Raw genomic sequence first — 17,685 nt, 5'->3', positions numbered from 1 at the left:
AGTGGCCTTTGGTACTAGAAGGTGGCTTGGAAGTCATCCAGCCCCACCTGCTCATTACACAGATGAGCAAATCGAGGCCCTCAGAAGCAAAGGGCACCTACCCAAGGTCATACAGGAGGCAGCTGGTGCCTGAGTCAGACAAGGTTCAAACCTTGGAGGAGCTACTTTATGTTTCTGAACCTCCATTTTACCAGCTGTAAAATGGGAATAGTCCATCCCAGCTAGTTAAGTGAGGTGGGTGGGGGAGAGGCCAGGGGCACTTCTGGAAACACCTGAATTGAGTTTCAAAGACCACTTTGGGGGTCAAGGACTGAGCTGGAGGTTCAGGGCAGCGTCTGGAGTCCCAACAGCAGATTAGAGATCATTTAGGTTCACAAGTGGAAAGTCCATGGTGTCACCATGTTTAACCAGTGCAGGGCACGTAGGAGACATCCAACAAATACTGCTGGGTGAAGGACCTAGAATTTCCCTGCGCATTGTAGGGGCCTCACACGTGTTGAGGATGACCGCTCATTCGCACAACATGTACTCATTGCACTTGTAGTCCCTGCGGGGGGTACCATTCACAATGCACCTGAGCCCTTATGTGGCTCCCTAAGCTGTGTGTGGGGTTCTGCCTGTGGGCTCCTGCTTGCCAGTGGTGCTTGGTCCTGTAAAAGAGGTGTCTTCTGAAAATCAGTAAGTTCACAGTGGAGAGGACAGAAGGTTCACATCCCCAGTGGGGAAGACATATCAACACAGCGGAATACCTGATACCAGGGACCAAGGAGGACACAAAATGGCCTCCCTGGAACCCTTCTGAGTATATGACCTCCATCTCATGGCTAGGGGCCAGAAGACAAGCCCGAATCGAGGGACGGTCTACAGAACACCTGACCAGCCCTCTTCAGAGGGGTCAAGGTCACGAAAGATAAGACTGAGTAACCGTCAGCCTGGAGGAGCCTGAGAAGATGGGACCACTGAATGCGACGTGGGGTCCTGGATCAGAAAAAGCACATTAGGGAAAAACTGGGGAATTAGAAACAAGTTTATAGTTTAGTTTTTAAAGTTTCCTTCCAGATTTCTGGGTTTTCCATCAAACCCCTACAGGACATTTTGGTGATGGGAATGGCATCTAGGATACCCACCTGTGGACAGGCAGAAAGGAGATGGGGCGCCGTGACCCAAGACCCCACCTGGTAGAAGCTGGTGCAACTCGGGACTCGCTGTCCCCATGACGGCCCCCTCAGCCCAGCCCAGCCCAGGTGCTGCCGTGTGGGTTGCACAAGCCAGGTTGGAGGGGTCGTAGGGAGATTTGGGCCCGTTTCTTCAGAGAATCAGCCCTCATTTTCTTCTCCTGGGCTGAGGAAGCCAGGGTCTCGCATGGGCCCAGGAGGGCCAGGGTCTTGTCCAAGGTATGCCAAAGACCCCGTTTACATGGCCCCATCTGCATATGAGACTGCAGGCATGAGGGCAAAATGCCTGGCATCTTCTCAGAGCCCTGGGCTGGGCTTGAGGATACACTGAGGGACAAACAAGGGCCTTTTGGGTCTGAGCCTGCAGGCGCCAGCCTGGAACAGGTGCCTCTTTGTGTCCCAGGATATTCTTGGAGCCCTGGAACCACAGGGAGAGAGCNTGGAACCGCAGGGAGAGAGCCTGAGAGCTTTCAATGGCATCAGGTACCCCATTCTATCACCAGGAGTTAGAAACTCAATAACCACAGTCCAACCCACTCCGCTGGTGGCCACTCAAGCCCGGGAGGTCAGCAGCAATGTGGGGAGCTGGTCAGCGGGCCAGCAGGGGTGCCGTCCAGACAAGTGGGGACAGAGGTGGCATCTGCCAGCTAGACACCACAGATGGAGTACGTGGGCAGGAAAAGAGAACACAGGCATCTCAGGGGACCCTCACCCACCCCCATCCTGCTGCCCACCTCTTCCGGCTTTAATTTTGTGCAGGTGCTCCTTGCCCTTTTCCCCAGCCGGAGGGACAGTGTGGCCTGATGGTCAAGCACCCAGACAGAAGGCAGCTGGCCTGCATTTGAATCCTGACTCAGTCCTTTCTAAGCTGTGAATTCCTTAGCCTCTCTGAGCCTCAGTTTCCCCATCTGTCAGTCGCAATATGCATGCCACAGGGCTCGGCCAGGGCTTACATGAGAGCACGCTGCTGTATGGGAGAGCCCAGGCTCTCTGGCTCCACGTGGGGTCACTATCCAGGGATCCTGGCTCCTTTTAAGGAGATGATAAAAGCCAGCAGCTGAGGCCTGATGGCAGAACCCGCTGGCACTGGCGAGCTTAAAAAAAAAAAAAAAAAAAGACCCCAGGCCACCACACCATTCACACTGCTCCTCACACAAGCCAAGACTTGCTCTGACTCCTTCCTGTGGCTGTCGCCTCGCCCAGGCATGGGAAATTTGCAAGTAACGTCAATATTTGGAAATGTCTCCTCCAATCCCTGCAGGGAGAGGCTGGTGTACATACATAGGTAGTGAGGCTGCTGGGAGGACTCGGATCCCAGGCCTGGTCTTGGGTTTGGGCTTAGAACCAGGTTTGGGATTTGAAGGCTATGGTGTGTTTCCACCGCAGGATTTCGGCTGTCCTGGGAACTCTCCCCCATCTGTAGGAGGGAAACCGCAGAGCAGGAGGGCAGGAAGGGCAGGGAGGGCCCGTCTACCTGGCTGTCCAGGCAGAGCCCCAGAACCGCCCCAGATCCCTGCCTTTCCCTTCCCTGGTTCCACCTGGGAGCAGAGCTCCTGTGCCTCCATCCTCCCTTTGCCCTAAGGTCTCAACCTGATCAAGGTTGCTACCTCTCACCTGGACCAGTGCAACAGCCACCCCCAACTGTCTCCTCGTGCCCAGACCCTCGCTGCCCCCAGGCAGCTTCCGCACATTTCAACAATGCAACCTGATCTTACCGCTATCCGGCCTCCAACTTGCCAGGGCTCCCAAATGCTCTGAGAATAGACCTCACACTCCTGCCCATGGCCCACAGGACCCCCAGACCTCACCCCCGTGCCCAGTCTTTTCTGCCTCAGGGCCCTTCTACCAGCTGGAACTCGGGGTGGGTCTCTGTGTGTGGATCACCTCCAGGACCACCCCGGCTAAGACTTGGCTTACTAACTGCATGCCCAGCTGACCCACTCAGTCTATCTCCTTCCCAAGCTCAGCAGCCACCGGAAGGACCTGCTTCCCAGCCTCCTACCTCCAGGAGAGACCCAGGCCCTCCAGGACACCATGATGGCCAACCCTCCAGCTAGCAGCGAGAGCCCCCCTTGCTGCCTTCAGCTCTCCGTGCCCAAGTCATGCTGAACCAGTTCGGCCATTTTCCTTTCTCTCCTGCCTGCAGGGAGGGAAACGGAGTCATCCTGGCACAGGGAAAGAACACAGGGTCTGGTGTTGCTTTGACCTGGGCAGGCTCCTGAGCCTCGCTCTGGCTATATTCTCGCCTGTGAAATGGTGATAAGAATCTGTCCCACCCCAGAGGGTTGAGACAATTCAAGGAGATAATCCTTGTAAACCACTTTGGATGTGGCAGTCACATGGCCAAGGCTCAGGACTGTGCCCAACGTGACGCTCATCCCAGCAACAGTGCAATGAGCCGCGCCGCGCCGGTGTCTGGCGTAACCAAACGTGCGTATTCTCCTACCTTAATGTCCTCATCCATAAATAGGGTTATGGTGTCTACTTGGGGAGTGGCAAACAGAAAGACACATTTCATAGGTGGGAAATGTCCCCAAGTGGGAACATACTATGTCGCTTTGCGTTCAAGGCCACAGCTGTCCCGTAGAAAGAGGCTGTAACCCACGTTCGCGGTTTAAATTTTTCCAGCAGCCACATGAAAAAAGTCAAAAGAAACAGGTGACCTTAATTTTTACACGCTATGTTAACTTAATATATCTAAGAAATTATTTTGACAGGTAGTCGACAGAACATTAATGCGATATTTTACGTTCCTTTTTCATATTATGTCTTCTGAAGCCTGGCGTGTAGTTTTAACTTACAGCACATCTCAGCTTGCTCTAAGCACACCTCCTGTGCCTCGTGGTTCCCAAGTAGGACGGCACAGTTTTACGGGATTCTGTGGCTTCCGGCCACTTTTCTCTAAGCCTATCGGTTCTGCCACAATAAAGGCAATGGATGCTCAGAGCATCTAGTGGTCCTGCTCAGAACCTGGTACCTAGGGACCCTCAATAAATGATCATCTCTTTTGCTCTCTGCCACTCTCCCACCAGACCTACACAGGTTGTCCAGACACCTGCCCCAAGGCCAGGTCTGGTTTACAGATTCCTGGCTGCCTGACTTCAAAACATTCCAGGGCTCTCAGCTGCACCCGGCAGAGCATGGCACCTGGGTGCAGAGGGCTGGGGCACGCAAACCACAGCCCAAAGCCCTTTCCCAGGCTCCAAGAGCTGCAACATCTTTGCCCACAGGGCAGAGCCAGGGGCATTTGGCTCGCTCCCCGTCATCCCTCCATTCAGGCTGGGAGAACAGCCTCTTTCCTGCCCTGGCCTCTTTCAGGACCTGCCACTCTGGGGCAGAGATCACACTCCCAGAGGGGTGCTGCAGCCCTGCCATAAGACCCTGTCCCCAGCTGTCCCTGCCTGCCTAGAACCGCTCTGTCCCCCAACAGTCATAACTCAACTTTCTCTGTGTGTACAGACAGGAAGTGGTGGGCACAAGGCTCGACTAGTGAACTGCCCTTCCTCCTTGGCCTGGCCCACCTAGCCTTCCAGGCCTGAGTCCCCACGTTGCCCCTGATCACGTTTACCGTCCCTCCCTTTGGGGGTTAATTCTGTTTCAGTGGGTGTGCACGGGAGCAGGGTAAGGGTGGGCAGGAGCCGTAGCTTTGGAATGTCTGGAATGCACAGGAGTGCACACCTCTCCCAAGAACCAGCCTCACCCTTCCCAGAGCCCAGAACAGGGGCCTGGCTGCCTGCTGGCCAGGGTCATCCTCTTCTAGGTCCTGCCTGCCTCTAGGGCCAGCCAGGGCAGGAGCAGCTCTCTGGGGACATCCAGACCTGCTGGGAGGCTTACCTCTGGTGCTAAGTGGACCTACGCCCCCATTTTCTTTTGTCCCTCCCTCCCAGACATCTGTCCTGTCCCAGGCACAAAGGCACACACAGTAGGCACTCAGGAAATGATTGCTAAACACTGAGAGCACCTGCTAGGTACCTATCACCCCCTCAGCCCCTTCACAAGATCCACTGAAATCTTGCAGTCCTGGGAGAAAGGTACCCTTACAGTCATTGGGCACTTCTTTTTTAAGATTTTGGTTTTAAGTAATCTCTACACCCAACGTGGGGCTCAAACTCACAACCTTGAGATCAAGAGTCCCACACTACACCAACTGAGCCAGCCAGGTGCCCCCAATGGGCACTTTTTTTTTTTTTAAGATTTTTTATTTATTTATTCGACAGAGATAGAGACAGACAGACAGCGAGAGAGGGAACACAAGCAGGGGGAGTGGAGAGGAAGAAGCAGGCTCATAGTGGAGGAGCCCGATGCGGGGCTCGATCCCATAACGCTGGGATCACGCCCTGAGCCGAAGGCAGACGCTCAACCGCTATGCTACCCAGGCACCCCCAATGGGCACTTTTCTTAATCCTGCCTATTAGACTATAACTTTTGGAGAATAAGGACATACTCATCTTTTTTTTTTTTTAAGATTTATTTATTTGTTCTAGAGAGAGAGAGAGAGAGCCCAAGTGGGAGAGGCAGAGGGAGAGAGAGAATCTGAAGCAGACTCCACACTGAGCACAGAGCCTGACGTGGGGCTGGATCTCACTGATCACACGACCACGAGATCACGGCCTGAGCTAAAACCAAGAGTCGGCTCCTCAACCAACTGAGCTGCCCAGGCGCCCCAGGACGCACTCATCTTTCAGGGGGCTCTTTTTTGCCCTTAATTCCAGACCCTGCATGGGTTTGGGGTTCAATAACTAGGTATTGAACTGAGCAGACTTTTGAAAGCATGGCCCCAATTCCTATCCCATTTTCCAGATGAAGATAACTGCAGCTTAGAGGGGATGAGAAATGCACCCAAGGTCACACAGCTGGGAAGTGGTGGTGCCAGGACTGGAACAGGCTCCAGAGCCACCTTCTCAGAAGGGTGACATTAATACCAATCCACGAAATGACAGGGAGACACTGGGGAGACAGGACGAAGCAGCAAGGCGTTCACCACTCAAGGGAGGCCCAGTGATTTACATCCTGCTGGCATCTGCCTGGGTACAATTTATCCCACTAGTTGAGTAATAGTGGTGACAAGTGACTCAGACGTTTTCCTAAGATGCCACCATGAGGGGATCCCTATCTGTCCCTCTGAGCAGGCCTTTTGGGAGAAGGAATCAGCACAGAGCGAAGACCTCCCCGGGCTGTCCCCTACCCCAACACCTGACACATGTTTCCACTTTGATCCTCGTAACAACCCCTCCAGGTTGGTACTATTATTGCTCCCGGGGAACAGACTGAGGCTGGGGAGTGGGGGGCAACTTGCCTGGGGCCACTGGACTAGTAAGCATCCAGACTGGTGCCTGCTGTCACCCCAGCCATTTTCTAGATAGTCAATCACTGCTGAAAAAACTTTCACCCCCACCCCCAACTCCTTGTCATCTCTCTGCCCCTCTTACAGGCCCTGGGGACAGCCCCTTCTCCATTACCAACCCCTGAGGCGGGAGTTGTTAACATGCTATCAAACGTCTGCTCAATCCAACACTTGTTTATTGAACTCCAAACCTATGCAGGGCCTGGAATTAAAGGCACCCTCCCCCAAAGATAGGTAAGTCCAAAGGTTTATTTTTTTAAAGATTTTATTTATTTAGTCAGTCAGTTAGTTATTTGATGGGGGGAGGCTCAAGCACAAGCAGACGGAGCAACAGGCAGAGAAAAGAGGGAGAAGCATACTCCCTGCTGAGCAGGGAGCCCGACATGGGACTTGATCCCAGGACCCCAGGATCATGACCAAAGGCAGAGCCAAAGGCAGACACTCAACCAAATGAGCCACCCAGGCACCCAAAGTTTTATAACCTAGTAAGTAGGATGAAGAAAAACACCCCAATGACTATAATTGCAAAGATTCAGATTGCCTAGGTTAGGGTATTTTCATCCACTCTGTCCCCATTCAGGCTTTATACCCTAACTTAATTGTGAAAATATAGCTTGACGCAATAAAATGCAGGAAAAGAGCCAAAAAGAAACACAAGAGAAAGCATGATAAATAGGAAACACAAGCTAACATGGCAGGGGAAGGTCCAAACACATCAGTTATTACAATAAACGTGAATGAGTCAAACTCTTCTGTTAAAAGAGAAGACTCTCACGTGAGAATACAAATACAAAATGAAAGCCAGCTCTGTGCCCTTTTATAAGACACATACCTGAAACAGAATGATACAGGAACGTTGAGAGTAAAGGAATATGGCACAAAAGATCAGGCAGCTGCTACAGCAAAGGGAAAGCAAGGTGTGTGTACCTCAAGGACAAGACGGATCAAAGTAATCAGTGTAAATGTGGGGTTCACATCCCTGGCTACACATCCAAAGACTGAAGCGTGGGCCCCAGCCCAGAGATTCTGACTTAATCGGTCTGTGACAGGGCCTGGACATCACTTTTAAACTCCCCAGACGAGTCTGATGTGCAGCCAGGGCTGGGAACCCAGAAACAAACCACAGTAATGTGTCACAGGGTTTAGGGGAGCAGATTGAGGAGGAATCCCCAGATCTCTACAGGAAGGAAGTCTTGTAAGAAAGCAGTACACAGGAAGCATCCAGTAAATACCAGATTGATTGGTCAATTGACTGATACTCTCCTTACTAGAAACTTCCATGGTAATTAGACAGTAAAATCCTCCACAGCCAGCTATTAATCCTGGGGAAGTACATTCTAAACTGAGAAGGTTGCTGGTGTAGTAACTACAGATCCGTCTCACGGCCTAATCTGTTTCCGCCCAGGAAAGCCACCCTACCTCCAGGCCCATGTCAGGCGTGTGCTCTCGGGCTCTCCCTACCCACACGCAGAAGTTCAAGCTGCCTTGGGTAACACCAGGGCTAATCTTAAAAGATTTTTGCAAGGTTTAAACGGGGCGCAGGCCAATCTCGGTGCCCCCAGGTGTCAGGACGTCATTCTGGATTCAAGACCAGGAGTGTCAGGCTCCATTTGTTAAGCACCTATTACGTCCCTGGTGCTGCACACCCGTCGTCTCCAGTATTCTCCACCACCTCACACTCCTCCAATTCACAGATTCAAGAGAGACCTGCCGCCACTGTTTACTGAGTGCTATGTGTGGCTGGAACCGTTCTTGGGGGGATGGGAGTCATTGCACAGCACGCAAAGTCCCTGCCCTCCTTAAGCCCAGAGAAGGGTGGGAATGTGGCTGCAGCACAGCTGACAAGTGGCACAGCTGGGCCTGAAGGGCGGGTCTGCAACTCCCAAACTCAGGCTCTTTATACTTCACCCAGCATGCCCTCTGTTCCTGCCCCTGGGCCTCGGCTGCCCCCTCAGCAACAGTGGGGTTTGGTTGCCCATTTTATACTTGAAAATGTCAAGCCCCTGATCTGGGGCTGCAGGACTGAGACCTCTCAGCTCCTGGCACAAACTCAGAATCCTTCCTCAACTTTCAGTTGGAACCACTATGTCCCCAAGCCCAGGACGGAGAAGTAAAAACCAGAAAAGCTATGAGTCTGAAATCCGAGCCCAGGCCGCTGGGCAGCAAGGAATTCTACACACGACAGTTTTCTTGCAGCCATGCAGCCTTCTGGGGTCAGCGGGCGCAGATGGAGCTGCTGGCCAGGGGGCAGCTGGTGTGCAGTTATAAGACCTGACAAACCCTTCGCCCGGGAAAGGGGGGTTCAGGTGGCCAGCTGGGACACTCTGGTGGCCAGCTTGCCTGCTCCCAGCTCAGAATGCCCATGTGAAAGCAATTCAGAGTCTCTGGGCAGGCTACTGAAACTCTGAGCCCCACCTGAAAGAGAGAGATCAGGGTAGTATTACCCAAGAAACGCAACAAAATCATAACTTAGGGGAGCCACTCCAAGCCAGAACTCAACCTCGAGCCTCTTGTATGTTCATACAAGTACCAGTACCCCTGCTGCCTTCCTGAGACTTTCCATCTGTGTCTCCCCATCCCGAACCGTCCTGCTTGCCTTCCAGTCGTGCTTGTCTGGCCTCAGGACCTGTCTGTCCCGGGCTCCCCTCCTCTTTCTCCCCAAGACTGCTTCTCCCACTACTGACTGGACTCTGAGACACAGGACACCAGGCTCCCTTCCGGGCTCCAGCCCACACTGTTCCTGCCGCCAGCTCTCCTTGCCCATCCCCCTCCTCACTTTAAAAGACCTGAAAACTCATGATCTAGCTCAAGCACGCAGAAAAGTCCAGAAAAGAATCCTACCACAAAGACTTGGCTGATGTTCCCATGCTGCCATATTTGCTATGGATTTTGTTGACAAAGAAATATAACATTACCGTTCATTATCCCTTCGGCCCCCTCCTCTGGGGGAGGGTAATTTGGGAGCTGCTGGTTTCCTCCTAAGCCCATTTCAGGCTTTCCACTACATCCCTGTGTCTGCCTCCAGAAACATCATATTACTTTGTACGAATGTTTTTTAAAACATACATAAATGTACTCTGTCTCCTTCATTACCTTTGTTCACCAATGACTTTTCAGGCTTATGCGCATGGATGCCTGCCTACCCCGCCTCCTGCTCCTCTGGGCTCCCACAGGTCCTCCAGGAGCCCTCCGCCAGCTCTGGGCCCTGCGGCCTCCACAGTCTCAGCACTTACCACACCCTGCATCGCTGCCGCCTGTTTACTGAGCACACAGAAGGTGGCTGGATGAAGACAGGGGTCAGTGGCACTCTCTGTTCAGGCCCTCACATTCTGCCCCCCCCAACCCCCGCCCCCACCTTCCTGGTCAGTGTGTGTGTGTGTGTGTGTGTGTCCGCACCAGTGTGTGTTCTGTGAAGGATTTAAGGAGGGAGAGAATCTTAGCAGTCCTCCACGGCTCACCCTCATTCATTCGTTCGTTCATTCATTCATTCATTCATTCAGCGCATGTGCTACACCAGCCAGTCTCTTGGGGGGGAGAAATCCATCCCCATCTGGTCAAAGGGTTAGAGTCAAATGGCTACTGGGATAAGGACCAAGGAGATGGGCAAGACAAGAGGTGAGAGAGGGCCTAAGGAACAGAGACCAACCAAGAAAGACGAAGAGAAATGAGCCAAGAGGGGTGGGAAGAGCATTCCAGGCAGGAGGAACAGTATGGGCCAAGGCCACATGGTCAGATGCAATGTGGAAAGGACAGGGTGAGGGGCACACCTGTGCAGGGCTGCAGCAACCAGGGCCTGAGAGCAAAGGAAACCCAGGGGCAAGGGCTAAGCAGCAGGGGACAGGATCCGATTTGCATCTTGCAAAAAGCTGCCCGACAGCCATGGGGAGAAAGGACTAAGGTGTCAGGGTGGAAGCAGGAACTGTGAAGAGGCTACTGCAAGTATGCAGGCAAGAGGGCATGGGCTGCTAGCTAGGCAAGGATAAGCAAGGCAAACCAGAGGACAATGCAGGGCTGGCCTCAGCAGACAGCAACCTCCTGCCTGGGGCACCAGGGGCCTCCCTTCCCAGGCTCAGGAGGCTGAAACACAGAAGGCCCACCAAGAGCAGAGAGAACAAAGACCAGAGGCCATTTCCCTCTTCCCCCTCCAGAGACAGGCTGGGGCAGGCAAGCCAGGAGAGTGGCAGGTGGCCCTGCATGGAGTAGAAGGGAGCTGGGAAGCCCAGGTCCTCCTCCCTTGACAAGGAGACTTGGAATGCTCTTAAAGGCAGCTTCTCCCCAATGCCCAGGCCCCTCTGGGTGCCTCTCACCCTCCTTAGGGTATTGCCTAAATGGTATGAATTGAGCTAAGCCTCTCCCCACAAAACTTCCTGTCCCCAGATGATTGCCCCTGACAATGCTTGAAATGCCACCATTAGCAGCCATTCTAAAGGTTCAGTGCTGTTCTGTTCTGAATCTAATTTATCAGGTCTTCCCTCTGCCAAGAGGAGAACTGGGCAAGTGAGGGCAAAGCCAGAGAGAGGGGAAGCAGACAGGATTGCTGGGGCGGAGTCAGGGAATACAAAAGCCAGTGACTCCACCACCTGGCCTGGGGCAGTCCCTGGAGACAGCTGCCACCAGACCCAGGTGTGGGTGGGAAGACCTAGTTTCCCTTCCCAGGGGCTCCTGGGCCACCAGCATCGGCCACCCGTAAGCTATGAGCCTGAGGTGAGTGCCTTTACTCTTGGCCTCAGTGTTACCCTCTGTGAAATGAGACACCAACACCAGCCTGGCTGGCAGGGTGTCGGAATAAGACGCCGCCACACCCATGGCCGTGCTGGGCACACAGTAGATGCTTGAGAAATAGCTCAGTGGATCACTCCAGTCCAAGTCCCCCATGTGGTGGGAGGTGGGCTTTGATGCAGAACCCTCCCCAAATTGTTCAGGCCTTCCGGCTGTCACTGATCAAAGCGCAGGTGTGTCTCCATGGATCTACTTGAGGTGGGGGCCCCATGAATGTTGAGGTGAATGGATGAGAGTCAGCTGATGTCCTGCCCCACCCGGGAAGAGAAGGCCAGCTGCCTGGTCAGCTCTGAGCTGAACACTATCCTTACCCTTAATAGTGTGTGCTTACTGGTACCGGCTGCTAGAGTTTACTGAGCAATCACTGCTGGGCCGGGTCTGGGGCTGGGCACCCAGCAACCTCACCAGCTGGGGGTTGCTATCATCACTCCCATTTCGTGGAAGAATAATCTAAGACTCAGAGATGTTAAGTGACCTGCCCAAAGTCACACAGTCAGGCGAGGCAAAGAGAGGGCTTGAACTCACACCTGGCTGACATCAGACTCTGTGCTCTTAACCACCAAAAGGCACAGGGTACCCTAGCCGGCTTCCAGGAGGGCAGGCACCCTTTTCACCAGCCCTTAAAGCCTTGGGCCCCACCTCCCACACAGGGTCCTCCTCATTAAGACGGGGCAATTCCTGCAGGAAGCAACCCAGGTGAGGTTGAGAGGTGAGGCCAAGCTGCTGGGACCCAGGTCTGGGTGGAGGGGCAAAATTAGTCCCATTTTACAGACAAGGACGCTGAGGCTCTGTGAGGCCAAATTTCTTTGCCAAAATCAAAGGGAGGCAGAATTCAATGTAACCCCAGAGCTGGATTTTAACCATTCCACTCCTCCCCATGACAGGTTGGACACCTTCCCAGGCAGTCCTGCCTGATCTCCTAGGTCTCCACCCTAAACCCCCGACAGCTCTTACTCAGACCAGTCAGGGGCACCAGAGCTGATGGGCTAGAGACCTCGTCTATCAAGCTCTATGTGCCACCGCCAGGACACAGTCCTGTAACCTTGCTAGTAACTAAGCATAACTCCATCAAGTACAAGGAGATTGTCAGTGTCTCCTCCGCCCCCCGGGAGCGGCGGCCCTGGAGTTGTGCAGTGCACAGCCTGTCCTTCGGCATCCAGTTCAATCCCAGGCACATGGTCGGTGCATTATCTGCGTTTGTTCAATAGTTATAATCATCCTAGCTGCCATAGACTGAGGCCTTCTAGAACTCTCAACTCCTTCCCTGTGTTATTTCATTTAATCTTCATGCCAACAATATCATCCAGCAGGAACTATGCTTACACCTATTCTAGAGGGGAGGAAACACCGGCTCAGAGGCCAAGCAGCTCACCCTGGGTTGCATAACCAGGAAGGGGCAGCCGGTAGGAGTTGTACTCTCAGCCATAGTTCAGGGTTCAGGACGGTGGGGGCAAGTCCCCTCCAGACCTTCCCTGCTGGGCTGGATGCCCGTGCTCATCCTCGGTGACTGGCACCGTCAGACCTGACCCTGTCATTAGCTCAGGTGTGATCAGCTCCCACACCTGTTATTAGGAACCAGGGTGACAGGAGCAGCGGGGTTCACCTGTCCTGGCCCTCCCCAGTTTCAGATGCTAAAAGGCGGACAAACAGGGAGGGGCGGTTTTCTCCACGAGGGCTCTTCTGTGGCTGCCTGGCTTCTGGGTCCTGGGTCCCCTCCGCTGAAGGCAGTGATGCTGACCCTCTGTCTGGGTACCTCCTGTGTGCTAGGGGCATTCTGTCCAGTGTCACATTTGCTCTCCCCAGGACCTCATGCTGGAGACATGTATTTGCACTATGCCTACTTTGCGGATGAGAAAGCTGAGGCTCAGAGCAATTCCCTGACGTGCCTACAGCAGGTGTGGAAAAGCCGGAGTCAGAAGGGAGGCATTCTGTTCTCGGGGAGAGCTCCCACCCACCTCGCATGCTGTATCTCGCTGGCAACCCCACCCTCCCTCAGACAAAGGAGGCCCCCCCAAAACTCAGGGTGAAAGATTGAGGGTCAGTGCCCCCACGACCTGTGATCATATCTTAGAGCTACAAGGAGAGTGCTAGGCACCAGGTGACACTCGGAAGATTCTTGTTGTGAGAACGGGGCAAGACACTGTCCCCCAACCCACAACCCAGTCCATGAACTTGTCTCCACCGAGGGGAAGGGGCAGGGGGATGCACTGGTCTGATGAGATCAGGTAGGGGGGCACCTGGCTCCTACTCAGGACTGCGTCTGTGCCAGGCCATGGAGCCCAAAGGAAGAGTCTCTCATCCCATCCTGGGGAGAGAATCGGGAAGGCTTCCTGGAGAAAGAAACCTCAAAGCTGAGATCTGAGATCAATGGCTGTCAGCCAAGGGCAGAGGGTGGCTGTCTTAGGCCGGAAGTATGCAGGGAGGGGAAAGGGGACAGGAGAGGGGTACAGTCCTGAGTTCTTGCCACCCTAGGCCCTTGGAGTCCACGCAGCTATGAAGGATGGGAATTCCTTCCTTCCTATCCTCTGCTGGGAAAGCCAAGACCCTCCCAGCTCATATGATTTCATCATAACCTTATTAGGTCCAACCTTCTATTGGGGGACCGGACAGAGAGCTGGAGGGATTCAGGTCTGGAGGGATGGGGGAGGTAGAGGGCAGGGTGAGGCCTGGCCCATCTCCTAGTGTGTGGGCGTGTGCATGTGTGAAATGCGTGAAGGACTGGAGGGGCCCGAGTCTTGGTGGGGGGAAAATAGAACAGTCCTCCTTGGCTGGCACAGAGTATGCGATTGTGCAATGCTCCAGGGAGCAGCTCAGGGACTGGACTGGACCCCAGCTAGGTTTGAGAGCCAGCTGGACTCAGCCACAGAGGAACACCATTCAGGGCCCTGCCCAATCTCTGGAGTTATGAAAGCCTGGGGAGGCTGGGGAGGGGGTACTTTGGAGGGGAAAATAAATGCCTCTGAGCTTGAAACAGTCCAAAGGAGAGATGGGGGACCCTGGAATCACAGGGCAGTGCAGTTTCTTTAAAAGCTAGAACTCACAGTAATGGAGTGCCCCCGCCTGCCTGCACCTGTCTGAGGGGTCTGCCTGGGCTGGACCACTGGAGTGCCATGAGGGCCCTGGCCAGAGTCTTCTCACCTTCTTCTGGGCCTGGACAGGAGTGAGGATCACTGTGAGAGCGTGTTAGGGTGTATACTCCCAGACAGGTGGGCAGTGCAATTCGCTGAGTCTCGCACCTGAATGAAGCTTCGTAAAGTGCACCCTCCTAGCCAGGAGCCCCCACCTCATATTTGCAAGGGTCTAAGTCCCGCCCCTTCCCTCAATCTCAGCATCTCCAAGAGGCTTCCCTAAACCGGTTATTAAATGAATACATTAGGCTTATCAAAACGGACGTGGGCTGCCCTCTCAACGCAAACACATCAAGACATGTCATTCCCTTCCCAGGCCGCCCTGGGAACCTGCGGCTCAGACACGCCGCCAGTTTCTGGGCTGGGGGGTGGGGCACACCCCTGGGAAGTCATGCAGTGAGAAGGAGGCTCCGATGACGCCCAGCCACCGCTCAAACCCCGGCATGGGAAAGGGGGGTGCCTCAGCCTGTGCCCCCCACCCACCGACCCGACACACACCCATGGATTTTTCTTGGTGAAGCTCTGGAGGGCAGGTTGGCAGGTACCGCGAAAAGCGGCCACAGGTGGTAGGTACACAGACCACCGCCCCTCCACGCACCACCCTCACCTGTAGCTCCACCAAACCAGGAGCACCTGCGCGCTCTCCAAGAAGGGCTGGCGAGAGCCCCCCACCCCGACCAGCTCAATTTCCCTTCCCCCGTGAGCCCCTGGACGAAAATTCCTGAGTCCCCTGCGGCGCCCCTGCCTTGGGTGTAGCGTCCTCCCGACACACCACTGTCCACCCCTGCGGTGCTTCCCGTCTCAGGAGAAACCCCAGCGTAAGGGCGACCCCGGGACACAGAAGTCCCCTGTACTTCCAGCTCAGTTCTCCGCCCTCTAGGTGACCAAGTTAATGCTCCCTGGCTCCTACAACTCTCCGGTGCCCAGTATCATGTTTCTCCTCGGTCGCCCCCAGCCCATCCCCATTTCCACCCCGGCAGTGCTTGCCAGCTCAAGGGTGTCCCTCGGGAGCCGCGTTCCCGCCTGCCGCGCACGCCCGGCTCAGCTCCCCGCCCCCTGGGCCATGCTTTCGGGGGCCCCCTGCAGCTCTCCGGGCCAGGCCGTTCCCCCCACGCTCCGGGCTGTGTTTCCCCGCCTAGGGCGCCCCTCAGCGCGCTGGTTTCCCGCGGGCGTCCCGGGCGCGGCGTGTGGCGCCTGCTCACCTCCGAGTCTGCACTGTGGGACTGTATTTGCCTTTGTTTCTCTTCCTGAAGAGCGAGTTCATGGTGGCGCTCGCGGTGCGCGGGCGGGGGCGGCGGGTCGCGGCGCCGGGCTGGCACTGGGAGGCTGGCGGGCCCGGCGCGCACTGAGGGGCGGGCAGCGGACGCAGGTGAGTGAGCGGCGGCGCAGGAACCCCTAGTGCAGCGCGGCGACGGCGGCGACCGGTCACTACTCACGGGGGGCGGGGCGCCCGCCGGCCTCCGGCTCTCCCAGCCTCTCCCGGAGAAGGTGGTGCTTACCTTCCCGGAGGAGGGGCCACGGGGAGGGCGGGGCTTCCAGTCCCCTTGGGTGCCCGCCCTAGGCCTGGTCCGACCGAGTGGAGTGTCCAGCCTGGGCTGGGGTTGGGACACCGAGATCTGCCGGGACACGGCCCACCCTCCCGGGCCTCCGCACTCTAGTGACTGGCAGGTGGGCCGGGGCGCACAGGCCGCTTTCCCGGGCACACCCAGCCCCACACTCAACCCCCCTCCCCCGGGCCTGGCGCGCCCCCTGGCTGAGGGCCCTCACCTGGCTCTCAGCTGCCCCTCGGGCGCCGGCGCTCGCTCTCGTCTCCTTGGCTCACACCCAGGTGGGTCCCCTCAGACAGGTGTGGCAGAGACCAGACGGGTCTCTGTGCCTTGGCTAGCTGCTGAATTACACTCAGGTGGTAGCAGTGCCGATGGCAATTGAGAAAAGAGGTTGTGGAGCGCGCCTGCCTGATTCAGATGCCCCGACCTCAGCCACAAATGGTCAGCTGATACCTGGCAAGACGTCTTACCGCTCCCAGCCTCAGTTTCCTTATTTGTCAAACAGTGATAACTGCCCACAGCCCCAAGTGTTAGGAGGAGAGTTCTGTTGAGAATTTCCACAAAGTACTTAACACAGCGTCTGGACCAAATGTGCAGGAACTGTGGCCATCTAGGGCAGACAAAAAATCCTTTGAAACTAATAACTCCAGGCCCTGGCACGGTAGAAATACTTCATGGCTGGTCATAAAAGCGGCTGTATTCTGGTTCAAAATAGCCATGTTACAGATTTCTGCCAGCATGTGCCCAGGTTAAATTGCGTGCCATGGGGTGCCTGGGTTAGACAGTGGGCCACCGTGCTCCCTGGTTAGGTGAGTGCCAGTCAAGAAGGCTGCATTTGAATGGACAGTAAACCGAGTCTGGCAGTGACCCAAATGGGGCCCCGACAGCTGGGAAGCTTCCGTGCCGCTTTAGAGGGTGGGGGGGGGTGGGGCTGAGCCCAGCCAGAAAGGAGGAGCAATTAGGTCTGCAGGGCAGGGAGGCAGGACCCCCCCCCCCCGCGGAGGACCCCGAGTCCTCAGGCCAGTCCCTTCCCCACATGTTTTTATTTATAAAATAAGGACGCTGCTGTGAAGTTGATTCCCAAAGTCTTTTACTGTCCCTGGACCCCGGAGCATCTGCGAAACACAGCATCCTTTTGACCATCTCTTGTCCCTGCCACCAAAGGACTTCAGTTTCAAAGTGTTACAGAGACTCTAGGAAAATCTTATTCTTAACGAGGCATCATTAAGAATAAGGGGTGGGCTTAAGGGGTCTGTGAATCCTCATAGCTTCTTTTCAAAATGTATGTCCATGTATGAATTTTTCTTTGGGAGGTTCTATTGCTTTCAGGGGGTTCCTGCATTCACTCATTCAGCAGATACCCAGCTTTGGCCGCCTGGTTCCGCTACAGTGATAAGAAAAGGGAAAAAACAAATACAGCAAAGGTGCCTTTCTCTTAAGAGATGGGGCCTGGGGGGCACCAAGGGACTCAAGTCCAGCCAGCTGACATTGGGAATAGGTATCAGGTGTGTGTGTGTGGCGGGGGCAGGGGCAGGGAACCCAGGGCCTGCAGAATCCGAACTCAGCACAGAGCTTACCCATCCACAACCCCTTCCCCGCAGCCCAAATGGGTCAAGGGTTCAGGAGGGGACCTTGTTGATCTCTCTGCTTTTGCCTGTGTGGGAACTCTGCCTGGAAACCCTTTCCTTACTTCTCCCTATTACCTATCCCGA

General features: G+C 55.1%; 1 protein-coding gene across 1 annotated transcript in view; it reads right to left on the bottom strand.

Moving 5' to 3' along the window:
• PPL (periplakin) overlaps positions 1-15,901 on the bottom strand; it is a 56,427-nt gene extending 40,526 nt beyond the window's left edge. The window contains exon 1 of the mRNA XM_034670413.1: positions 15,629-15,901. Coding sequence (XP_034526304.1) covers positions 15,629-15,690 — 62 coding nt within the window. The 5' untranslated portion in view covers positions 15,691-15,901. The remainder of the gene's footprint in view (positions 1-15,628) is intronic.
• Between the last annotated feature and the right edge of the window lie 1,784 nt (positions 15,902-17,685).

This window comes from Ailuropoda melanoleuca, chromosome 10 (assembly GCF_002007445.2).
Source record: "Ailuropoda melanoleuca isolate Jingjing chromosome 10, ASM200744v2, whole genome shotgun sequence".
In the NCBI taxonomy this organism is placed as follows: Eukaryota; Metazoa; Chordata; class Mammalia; order Carnivora; family Ursidae; genus Ailuropoda; species Ailuropoda melanoleuca.
This window is presented reverse-complemented; position numbering and strand designations above follow the sequence as displayed.